At 37.7% G+C, this 12,989-nt stretch overlaps 1 protein-coding gene and 1 pseudogene across 1 annotated transcript in view; both read right to left on the bottom strand.

The window, feature by feature from the left end:
* Positions 1-7,419: 7,419 nt before the first annotated feature.
* Positions 7,420-8,143, bottom strand: LOC6051851 (annotated as a pseudogene).
* Positions 8,144-9,515: 1,372 nt separating this feature from the next.
* Positions 9,516-12,989, bottom strand: part of LOC119768845 — a 189,980-nt gene continuing 186,506 nt past the window's right edge. The window contains exon 3 of the mRNA XM_038260270.1: positions 9,516-9,815. Within this exon, the coding sequence (XP_038116198.1) occupies positions 9,712-9,815 (104 nt within the window). The 3' untranslated portion in view covers positions 9,516-9,711. The remainder of the gene's footprint in view (positions 9,816-12,989) is intronic.

A 12,989-nucleotide genomic window follows, 5' to 3' on the forward strand; every position in this document is an offset into this window, starting at 1 on the left:
CTTTTCGAATATTCCACTTGTTTTTTTAATCACAATATATATATTTTTCCTTAAAAAATGTGTTTTTTTTTTCAATTGTTTGGACCCCTTATTTGGGATAGGAGGACCTTAATCGCCATGCAAAAAATACGGGTCTTTTTTCTTGGACAAGGTACTCCCAAGCCAAATTTGAGCCAAATCGCAGCACTTTTGATTTGGACCCTTCCTGCTTGACGTGGAATCGCAAAATAGCTAAGTTTTGAAATGAAAATATTTGCAGCGGCATAACCAATTAATTGCATAATATGAATGATAAATGACAAATGATTTGATTTCATAAAAAAAGGTTTAAAAGTACATTTAATAGCATTACAAGATTAGAGTTTTTGAGACTAAGATAAAAAATAAAATTATAAGACAATGGAATTTTACATTTTAGTGCAATAACAGCAATAACAATAAAAATAAATTTTAAAAATCGTGGAAAATAAACTATTTGAATTGAATTGACTGATTTTTGGTTACAAAATTGTTTCAATCAATTTCCCAATTTGGATTTAAATTCATTGGACATAATTTCTAAGTGTAAGCATTTGTTCTCTCTTCCGATAGCTGATTTTTTTAATTAAGAAATCTTAAATGAAAGTAACACTCCATTCAAATGCATTTCCATTAATATTTCATTCAGAATGATCATTTAATGAGTGTAATGATTTCCTGCGATGATAAAAATAAATGTATTGCATCCTACCCCCTCATCCCCAAAAAGAACTCATCAACACAAACCAAAACAAACCATAATAAAGCCCTAATCAGCTGAGTTCCATCATTGAAGGAGCACACTCACTCCGGTAGTTCAGCTGCGCAAGCCCGCCAAATGTCACAGAGACCACTCACCAGCGCAACCCCATTCAGCAGGAACCCATTGTTTTTACTTTGGCTGGACATTGGTTTGCGTGCAATGGAGGAAAATCGAGAGCTTTCTCTCAGAAAATGAGTGGGGGAGACAACCTCACCAACACAAGCTTAATTCGCGAGCTTTCTCTCTCTCAAAAAAGCTTTTCTCTCTCATTTTGAAAAGCTGTTACTAATCGATTCGCTTGTGTATTGGTGCAATGAATTGTGTATGTTCTACATCGGTATGATTGGTGTGGGGGGCGGTGGGTGGCAAGAATTATATTGGTGGGGCCACAACAATAACACTAGAATCTTTTTCGGTTTGGGGGAGGGGGGCAGTTGTTTGGAACACGGAAGGCCGCCAAATACGCTGACGTCATATCGAACCTGCCTGTCATGATGGTGGTGGGCGAGTGAGATTGATGGTGGGCTGAATGGCAGCCGGAAAGTTGGGGGTGGGGGGTGGAATGTTGTGCACACTAACATTGTACAGGGAACTGTGTTTGTCAGAACGAAAAAGGAACCTGCTGGTGCTGTTGGTTTTCGTTGCTGGTTCAGGATGGCAAGGATTGTCTGGGCTCGGGTACCATGTGTTCTGCAATGCCAATTACGGAAATTATTTCCCTCTAGGAATTTTGGATAGTTGGAAGAGTAGGAAAGAAGCAGATGGATTTTTTTTCTGTGAGTCTTTTGTGTTTATTTTTTCAATAAAAACAGTAATAAAGAACAAATTGCAAATTTCTGTAAAAGATCATTAAAGGGTACACACTACACATCTACTGTGGAAGTTCACCTTGATGTTACGATCCGAACTTCACTGCGTGGAATCTTTACGTTCTATTTCCATACTTAACTCTCAGCTCTCCAGCTGGCACATGTTTATTTCCAATATACATGAACGGAACATACCAACTCACTCACTCACATGACCCAGGCCAGACAACTTGAACGTAAATATTATGATTAATCAACAAAATTGAAGAAGGAAAACAAGCAGCATTCATCCCATCTCGCCAACTTATGTACACCCACTTGTACCGCCAGAAACAGGTTGCAACTTGTGGAGCAAAAAAAAAATGAATGGAGAAAAATGCCCTCCCCGAAAAAGACTTCCTGCCGGGGCCAGACTCTCGAGCCGCCTCTCACATTTTAGTTTTGGCTCGACTTCAACGTGGCATTTCCCCCCGTTGCCTTGCCCTTTTTCCACGAAAAACTAAATGTAATATAAATTGAATCGTTTCCCCTTTCCACCACCCTTTTTTGAAGACGTCTCGACGCGGTTTGGACGATTTTCCCTCCCAGTCACGAGATTAAATATTTACTCGCGCTGAAATCACAGGAAAAATGTCACATGATCAGACGAGAGCAGAGAGTCCAAATGCCCAAGTGGCTTTCGTCACACACCCCCTCTCTAGTAGCTGTGACTAAATCGTCGTAGACCAGAAATGGAAGGCACTCCTCGGAGGAAATATCTAATCTTATCTAATCGCTGCGGTTTTAAAATTGGTGTACCAGCAGAGGCACGCAATGCAGGTTGTTGTCGAACACGGGGGGAGAACGATTGTGATTATGATGAATCGTAAATGTTGGTTTTAGATATAAAGTCAGCAAATGTTTGAATTACGACAGAGTAAATATGAAATAAAAACACTAATTGTAGCATTTACAACCCATGATTTAATTGTCTTCATCCACATAAGGCCGTTGCAAATATTTTTTGAAGTTTATGTCCCTCGCCTATGACCAAAATCAAGGGGGGGGGGGCAAAAAAATAAAAAAGTTCAATTTCCGAACCATGTTTAAAACATTTGAATGAAAAAAGTGTTTTAAAATGCATTATACATACACCCACGGCGTGTTTTCTAGAACAAACATTTCAAGAAAAAATAGTCATCGCTACTGTCAAATGTGTCTTATAGGAAATTTTCTCAGCTTTCCAATGCTTCTAAGAGCGAAATCTATGCTTCTAAGAGAGACATCTATTTTTTGAGTTATTTGTTCTAAAATTATTTATTGTAAGAAAAAGAAACTATTGGCACTACGCCCCCCGGGGCATGGCCTTCCTCTAACGTGGGATTTCTGCTCCAGCGCCTCTGACGAGACAGGAGAAACCGGGACCGACGTTTTACTTCACCATCCGATAGAAGCTCAGTGGATAAGGCGGGAATCGAACCCGCGTCTCATAGCATCATCGGGATCGGCAGCCGAAGCCGCTACCCCTGCGCCACGAGACCCACTTTATTGTAAACTTTGTAATAACTATTCTGGAAACTTGTCAAATGATGTTTTTCATGTGTCATTTACTCATCAAAATATGCAAAATAAGGCAAGAAACAACTTTGGAGAAGGTTGCAAATCGCTTAATATTTTCAAAATTAAGTTTAACCGAGTTTTTTTAATATATGAGATTTATTCAGAAATGAAAATCAAAAAATCGTATTAAAAAATATGTTTTACAATATTCAAAAGATAATAACATAATTTTTGTGTACGAATATCACGTTTCTGCTCGGATTTAGCTTGAGTTATGCTGATAAAACCGATTTTTTGATGCAAGTTTGAGATTTGTCAGGTTATCAAAACGTTTCAAAAATGCTTTGATTTTTGTTTAAACAGTTTGAATGGAAGACTCTGTTTGATTTTTTTTTGTTTAATAATATTTTATTTTTGTTTAATCCCAAAAATGTATGTGGCAGTGTTTTCAACATTCAGAGTTAAAACACACAATTTTTATTCCTACATTTAAATGCATTTTCAACAGTAAAACTTTTTTTCGTTATTTCATACACATGAGAATATGACTTTTGAACCTTGCAACGGTAATTGGTAGTTCATTTTCGATTTTAAATTATCTTTTGGATCCATGTTCCCGGTTCATGTATGCTTTAAGAGCGAGTCCACGACTAGGGCATACCCCTTTGTATGGGACGTCGTTTGGACCTCACCAATCGGCCTGAAATTTTCAGGGGTTGTTTGTACATATAAAACTAGCATCTGGCCAAATATAGCATCTGGTCAACGGGAAGTAGGACACAAAGTTTTAAGGTTCAGAAACGTAAAAATCTAAAATTGCTATAACTTAGGCAAAATTCAATTTATTTTCAAAATTCAAAATGCATCTGAATGGGCTTGAAAAATGCAAAAATGCAGGTAGAGCATCCCAATTGGTTGAATCTAAAGGAGTTATTGGCATTTTAGTGAAAAATAGCATAATTTTCAAACTCAAATAAAAGTGTTCCATCCAGATATCAACTCTCGACCTGCAGCTTGTAGGGGACATCTGGGACTACCATCCGAGACTGAGAACACTTTGGGTAAGGCAGTTTAACATATTAAATAAACACTTTACTTTTAGTTATTTTTTGGTTGTAAATTTTTGCTCGGGGACTTAGATCCCATTTTCTGGTGATAATTTTATCATATTCGTGTTCCTGAGACATTTATAAAAATGTTTATTTTGATCCATTTAAACCCTTTAAATATAAAAGTGAAAAAAAAAATCGATTCAAATTTATTGAAAATTAAGCTCGTTTCCAAGGATACTAGATGACACCAGAAAAAAAGCAGCTTAATATTTTTTTTTTAACTTTTATTTTTTAAAGGGTTAAAATGGATCAAAATAAACATTTTTATGCATGTTTCTATTGTGAAATTGTCTCAGGAACACGAATATGATAAAATTATCACCAGAAAATGGGATCTAAGGGGTCCCCCGAGCAAAAATTTACAACCAAAAAAATAACTAAAAGTAAAAGTGTTTATTTAATATGTTAAACTGCCTTACCCACAGTGTTCTCAGTCTCGAATTGTAGTCCCAGATGTCCCCTACAAGCTGCAGGTCGAACCGAGTTGATATCTGGATGGAACACTTTTTTATTTGAGTATGAAAATTATGCTATTTTTTCACTAAAATGCCAATAACTCCCTTTAAATTTAACCAATAAGGATGCTCTACCCTGCATTTTGTTGCATTTTTCAAGCCCTTTCAGATGCATTTTGAACTTTGAAAATAAATTGAATTTTGCCTAAGTTATAGCAATTTTAAGATTTTTTACGTTTCTGAACCTTAAAACTTTGTGTCCCGATTTGCCCCACTTCCCGTTGACCTAGAGTGCTCATATTTTGGCCAGATGCTAGTTTTATATGTACAAACAACCCCTGAAAATTTCAGGCAGATTGGTGAGGTCGATGCGAGATGGGTATGCTTTGCTCGTGGACTCGCTCTTAAGAAGTATTTATTCAGTATTTAGTATTTATTCAAAAAAACCATTAATAAAATTAACAATCTCAAACCTGGCAAAAATCGATTGTATCAGCTCAATAAGAGCAGACATGTGATATTTGTACACAAAAATTGTGTAATTATCTTTTAATTCTTGTAAATAATATTTTTAAGAAGATTTTTTGATTTTCATTTTTGAATAAATCCCATGTATTCAAAAACTCGGTTAAACTAAATTTTAAGAATGTTTCGCGATTTGCAACCTTTCTAAAGTTGTTTCTTGCCTTGTTTTGCACATTTTGATGAGGAAATGACACATGAAAAACATCATTTGACAAGTTTCCAGAATAGTTGTTATAAAGTTTACAATAAATAATAAAGGAATTTAGAACAAAAAACTTAAAAAATAGATATCTCAGAAATTTCCCGATAAAACATTTCGCTCTTAGAAGCATTGGAAAGCTGAAAAAATTTCCTATAAGACACATTTGACAGTAGCGATGACTATTTTTCTCCTTAAGGTTGCCCAGAAATCACGCCGTGACACCTGTCCAATTGTTTTGCAATCATTAGTTTTAGAAATATCTAAGTACCGACGAAAATTTTATTTTTTGCGAAAAAAAAAGTTTTCGCGGTTCTGTGCATTGGAATTTTATAAAAATTTAAAATATTTTAAATTCAGCCCAAACATGCTAAATATGATCATTAATGCAGAAAAATGCATTTTAGATTGTTTTCAGTTGATTAAACTTCTATTTTCATTAAAATTTTGAAGTTTTTTGTAAAAATATTTTTCTTGCCCCCTGATTTTTCGGGCAAATTTTGAACGGGGGGAGGGGAGAGGGGGCGACATAAACTTTTAAAAATATTTGCAACGGCCTAACTATGACATGATATTTGTGGATAGTAACACAAATGAACACAAATTGTATATAAATGCTATGGAACCATGTTGAACAACCGTTACGCATGGTTGCTTAAGGTGAAACGCCTCATCATCACCAATGTCGATGTGTTAGTGCGATGTGAGTGTAGTGGAACGATGATGATCATTGAAATTTTCATGTATTAGTCATGACGTCAATAGTGCATACATGTAGTAGTGACGTTATGTTCTGTTTACATTAGCGATGTAAACAAACACAATGTTTAAAAATATCAAAATTAATAAATATAATTGTAAAATTCGGCATTCATGTCGCATCGATTAGGAATGTTCCGTTCTGATCGCAAAATTAAGTGGAAATTTGATTTTACGAAGAATGGTACAATTTTGTGTCTTGAGAAGAACAAGGCAACTTTTGGCTTGGTTGAAAATGAAGGTTAATTTTTAAAATGGCCGGGATCGGTGGTAAGAGTGGTTTCCTCACACCCCAATTGGCCCGGTGGCATTTTTTGAGACGAGATTTGTCTGATCACGCCTTTTGTCAGAGGGGAAAGTCAATGTTGGCACCGGTCTAACCTAGAGGTCAGGACGTTAGGCCCTTAGCTCAGTCCTGGTGTAGGAATCGTCTTCCTGGGAAAATCCTGCCTCGGTAGAGTTGCTGATCGTCAATTGGACTCAAAATCCAAAGGTCGTCAGTTCGAATCCCGGGGTGTATGGGAGCTTAGGTGTAAAAAAAATGTTTGAATTGTCTCACTGTTTCAAACCTTCGCACAACTTGTTTCGAGTAGGAATCTTGCAATAGAGAACGCCAGGGCAAAGCTGTTGAACGAACAATTAGTTTAAATTTGATTATTTTTATTTATCTCAAAATGGTTGTAACTTTTTACCTTTAAGTCCAAATTGACTTACACAAATGTTTGTTTTTGAGAGCTCTAAAAGTGCCCTGAACATCACTTTTCTCTAAAACTTAACTCTGAAATACTACGCTAAAAACAGAATTTTAAGGTTTTCTCAGATCCTTTCTATAAATTTAGTCGTAGTAAGCGTAAATTGCTAGATAAAATTTTGGAGTTTTCGACAAAGTTTCTTGGATTGGCAAGCCCAACAACTCTCTAGTAGACAAAAAAAAACCCCCTAAAATATTCTTGAAAAAATACATTTTCAAAAACACCCTTATCGGGAACCACCCTCATTTTCAACCAAGCTAAAAGTTGCTCCTTCCCATTTCCAACAAATCTTCCAAAGCTCCAGAACGGCACAATTTTTCGGAAAATCCATTCTACTTAATTTTGCGATCTGGACAATATTATGTGCTTGGTTGATTAAAATTTCATTTATTTTATTTATATGACACAAACATTTGAATTTTTTTCTGATCGGGCCACCATCCGGCTCAAGCTAGTCGTTAGCTGAGAAGGACAAATTGTGGATCTTGGACTCGTATCAACTTATCACACTAATATTATCTTGGACATTGAACGGCCAGAATCCTTCCCAGCTTCAACTTATGACGGGTTCAACTACCTCGATGGTTCGACCGGCTCCCAACTTCAGCGCCGACGGCTTGTTCTTGGGTTCGCTGCGGGGCGTGTTGTACATGATCTCGTTCTTGGGCTCCACCATTTCCACGTTGTCCGACAACGGCTCCTTGGGGCCGATGTTGCCGTTCAGGTCCTCCGGCAACATAATCTTGACCTGGATTCCGAGCTCTCCCTTCCGAGCTTTCCCTGGCGTGGCCGTGGCGGTGTACTCTTTGCACAGATCGTCGGAATGGATCATCATTCCGTCGACGAACTTCATCGACTTGGCACGCTGACCGCGCAGCTTTCCGGACACGACCACTTCGTAACCCTTAGTGCAGGACTCCATAATGAAGCGCAGCACGACAGCACAGCGACTCAGCCTGGGCGATGGCGCATAAACTGCGCGTAGCGACCAACTCGGCGTTCAGCTCGATGAATCGCTTCTTCACGACGGCGTTCAGCTCCCGGATGTGGTGGTCACTCTCGCCGGGCACGTTCTGGGTCAGGGGCCATAATGATAATCTCGGTAACGGTCGGTGTGACGCGATCCTCCACACCGGAGTAGCCATCCTCGGCCAGCGAGGCAGAAAAGGACGACCCCGACCTAGCGAAATTGAAAAAAAATGTTTGATCACAATATGATGTGAAACAAAACAAAACTTACCTTGCTGTGGGCACGGATATTTTTTCTTTCACGTTCTCTTGAAATGACCGTAAATGACAGATCAGCTGAGACGAAAACATAACTGTCACAACCTCGAATGGCAGAGAAAAGTGTTGCCATTCAGGACAGAGTTTCATAAAATGTTTTTTGATATAAATTTTTCATGAAGATTTTTAAGCTTATATATAAATTGTAAATATAATTGATCAACCAAAACAACTCATAAATCAATTGTTTCAATATTTTACATCAGAACGATGCAAAGCATCGAACAAGAATACCTTATTTATTTAATTTGATTTTAAGTGTTTGACTAAAACATCTGGCAACCACATTCTTGATGACAACCAACATCAGTGTGACGTATGGTTGTGTTGAAGTGTGTCTGATACAGAAAAAAAACTCGCGAAAAATTCCAATTCGCATAATTAGATTCTAAATTTCGCTAAAATATCGCGTTTTGAAGTGTTTGGCCGTAATTGGCTGGTCCTCCTGTGTGCAGCACGTCCAGTGATTATCGATTTATTAAGGTGAGGTGATTGAAATGGTAGTTTTGAAGTGTTTTAAAGTGCGCGTATTTTTCTATGGCGAAAATTTTCTTTGCAAAAATAGGCTAAATTTTCAAAAATAAAAGCTTTCTCGAGCCTACCATAAGTTTAGCCGTTTTCCCGTGGTAGTTTTGTACGCAGTGATTATTTTTCTATATTTTTAAGCTAATCATAAGTGCGAGGAATAAACGATTTTCAGAAAAATTTCTAATTTTCACACAATAAGGTGGATCGGGAAACAATCATCATTAACGTGGAACGGGACAGGATTTCGCCATATTTTTTTCGCCATATTTGATGATGGCCCGTTACACCTTAAGATGATTTCATACGATTTACAGTCGACTCTCTGGCTGTCGATCTTCTCGATATAAATATTGCTCCATCTATCGATGAATGCTTCAGTCCCTTCAAACTGCATACTTCTATTGGCTTTATTCCTCGATATTTTCTCTTGCTTGAAGGATCTCTTCCTCGACGATCCCTTGGATTCTGTTTGCTTTAAAAATCTCTTCCGGTTGTCAATATTGTCACTATCTCATGGCTTGCATAGACATTTTTCTTTGCAAAACAAAGCTTTGAAGGGTGTTTGACATTAGTTAGTTTTTGTTTGCTGGACGTTGCTATGATTCCCTCCCATAGCTGGGTACCACGAAAAACATATTTTCAATCGAGTCTTCATTTTGCATCATTCTGTAAACTGATGATTCTCTTCCTCGACGGTCCCTTGGATATTGGCAACCAGAGAGTCGACTGTATAACCAAATCTTACATTAACAATTTTATTTATTGCCAGGTAATTCACTAAAATTCAATTCTGTCGATTAAAACGTATTTGGAGAGCCCAAATCTACCATACCTTGACGAAACTGAAGCGTTTACTGACATCAATTTTGAAATTGTCAAGTTGTGTAATTTTTGAGATTACTTTTTGTCTTCCGGAATTTGAATCAGTGCAAATTTCTTGCTGAAAATGTACTCAAATTTCTAATTTAGCCAATGAACCATACAATATAAACAAACCCTTGCATGACAATCAGTTGCTTTAACGTTGGTTCCATCTCCAGATTTATGTTTAAGATAAAAGTATAGTTACCTGTAAAAAGAGAGAAAATAAACAGAGATTAGAATTGAGGCTTGGTTTACGATATGGAATGTTTTGAAAAATTACACAATTTTGATTTATTAATTTAAATAACCCAGTGGAAAAATTACAATTCACCTTTTACAAAACAAACTCGCTTTGAGATGGGTGTCGATCTGTAAATTTGACAATAATCCTTTTTTTACGACAATTTGAGAATTTTAAAATGCATTGGAAAGAAGAACTCTTAACATTTTGGAAAATTTTACGGGTGGAAGTTTGTCTTGTTTGATGTGATTTTGGCAAAGTTTTTTGAAAAAAGTGATTTAATTACTTTTGAATAAATAACTTTTACAAAAACATTGGCAACATCACATTGAACAAGACAAACTTCCACTCGTAATATTTTCTAAAAGAGTTCTTCCTTTCACTTCTTTTCAATTGGTCGCTTTGGCTACTGAAATTTCCTATATTATATTAAATAAGTATGCAGTATTTTTTAAGTGTCCCAGACTATGCTTCCATGCATTTTTTACAATTTAAATAGTAATGATATCAATCTATAGAAGAAAATGCAAAAAGTTTAAAAGGTGACTGTAATAACACGAAAAAACAGAAAGGCAAAAGGTAATGGTAAGGAGGTGATAAAATAAGCCAAATACTATCAAATGTAAACATAAACTAAACATGATAAATTAAAATTAAAAAAAAAACTAAATATTATGCAAGAAAATCATAAAAAGAAGTAATGTTTTTCGTAGAACAACAGTTGCTCAAAATGTCCTCTTGAACACTGGAAAAATAAAGAAATTTGAAAAAAAATTAGCCTAAAAGTTTTAACACTTTCATAATTGAATCAGTTATGCAAAAAATTCATTTACTTCATGACACAAAAAAGGAAATTATATTGAACTTTTTTTGCACCAAAACCAATTTAGTAGCATGATAGAAACAGATAATTTGTAAGAAACTTGATCTACTGAAAACTCCTCTAAATCTGAAGATATTTTTTAGTTCTTTTCAATTCTTTTCTTGTAGCTGAGAATTTCATTTTAGCTTAGTGTCAAATTGTCTGAAAAAATCGATAAAACAATCTGTTTTCCATTTTTAACTAATTTTCATTGAAAAACATTCAACCTTTTAAAACGAATTAACTAGCATCACCATTTATTTAATATCAAAAAAAAAAACTAAAATATATAATTTATATGAAAACAAAACAGTTACAAAACAGAAAATTTGAATAACAACCAGTTCATTTTTGAATACATTTTTTTGCACATAAAAGGCTAATGCATTGTCTTCTTCGACTAATGTAAGTTTGATTACGTTTTTGCCTAAACCCCCTTAAACCTTTTCTAGAAAATCTAAGGCAAAAAATAAGTACCCAAATACAAAAAAAAAATGAAGGATTATTTACGTAACACCCCCCCCCCCTCCCTCCCCCTTTTAATCAAGTTTGGGAGTTTTGATTAAAAAAACAACCCCATTTATTTATAAATCTTCTAAAAGTGGTATCAAAAACAATCCTACAATATAGATTTTCAATTTTTTTTTTACAAGAATAGCATTTTAAAGCATCAGAGCATTATGTCGACTAGTTTTGTTTGTTTTTATATTATTCAAAAAAATGGATTTAAAAAAAAAATAACCATAACGTAAACAAGAATTTGCTATTCTAAGCACCTAATATTTTGTAAAAGTGCTCAATTTTGGAGCTAAAGCCACAGTGCGAGTTTGGCAAACTGTCAAACAGGATAAAGATGAAGTTTGTTTGTGTGTTTGTTTGTCATAGTCTAATACCTCCTTAAGCATCGAGAAAGTATTTGCTGAGAATACTTTTTGTAAAATCGTCTAAAATCAAACCTCCGTGTACGCACGAGAGCAAGCAGCAGTCAAGTGCTCAGTGCTCCATCGTTTTTTCGATTTTTTTCGCCGTAGTTTACCGTGATTAGCCGCGAGTTTGCTCCTGCAGCATGCCAAAGGCCGGCCGTGGCCGTGGCAGTTCGAGTGCGGCCTCGAAAAACCCGCGAAGTTCGTCTACCGGCCGTGTGCAAAAGGTAAACAAACCAACGCCGTGTCGGCCGCCATCGCGCAGGGGAGCGTCAGCGCTGAAGGCATCGATAAAAAGTTACTACATCCCGGATATGTCCCAAGATCACCAGTGCGAACCCGTTCCGGTACTTCCGGTGCCACGACCAGTGGCACATCAACATCCGCCAACATCCCCATCAGGAACGAGTTCCAGATGCTGAGCGACGACGAAGAAAACAACAACTCTGACGGTAGCAGCACTACCGACGACGACGACGACGATGATGGTCGTGCACGGAAAAAAGTGCCGACGTCAAAAAAGAACAATTCTCTAACGGAACGAAGACCACCTCCAATTTTTGTTTTGGACACGTTGGCGGACGATGTTGACGAGTTGCTGGAAGGCCTCGGATATTGTCTGAAAATCGGTAAGTCGGCAGTGCAAGTGATCACACTGAACAGAAAAGATTTCGACCTGGTGCTTGAAGAACTGAAGCGTAGCAACTTCAACTTCTACACATACGACCCAGAGAAGCCCCTGTTAAGGTCGTCTTGCAGGGTTACCAAGACCGTCCGATCGCCGACCTGAAGCGACACCTCTCGAACGCCGGAATAAAGCCACGGGAGATAAAAGTGCTCTCGCGAAAGACAACAGTCACAGGTACACACACCCTGTACCTGTTGTACTTCGACCGCGGCACCGTCAAGATCCAAGATCTGCGGCGGACTAAGACACTGGACGGTTTTTGGGTAAACTGGCGGTTTTACACCAAGAACCCGACAGACGTAGCGCAATGCCACCGTTGCCAGAAATTCGGCCACGGCTCGCGGAATTGCAACCTCCGGCCCCGCTGCGTGAAGTGCGGTGAGTCACACCTCTCGGAGGCGTGCGCACTGCCACGAAAGGCGGACTTGGGGGAAAACGCAGAACAAACTAAGCCGCGCGTAAAGTGCGCGAATTGTGAAGGCAACCATACCGGTAACTACCGCGGATGCGTCGCGCGCAAGGCTTACCTCGAGGAGCAGGAAAAGAGGAAGAAGAAAGCAGCAGCGCCCACTCTCCTCAGCGAATTACGAGCGCAGCCGTTCCTGCAGTTGGGCAGCGTACGGTTCCAGCGGACAACCCAGCGATCCCTCCTGGATGGGGGCGTT

Source organism: Culex quinquefasciatus, chromosome 3, assembly GCF_015732765.1.
Source record: "Culex quinquefasciatus strain JHB chromosome 3, VPISU_Cqui_1.0_pri_paternal, whole genome shotgun sequence".
NCBI classification, from domain to species: Eukaryota; Metazoa; Arthropoda; class Insecta; order Diptera; family Culicidae; genus Culex; species Culex quinquefasciatus.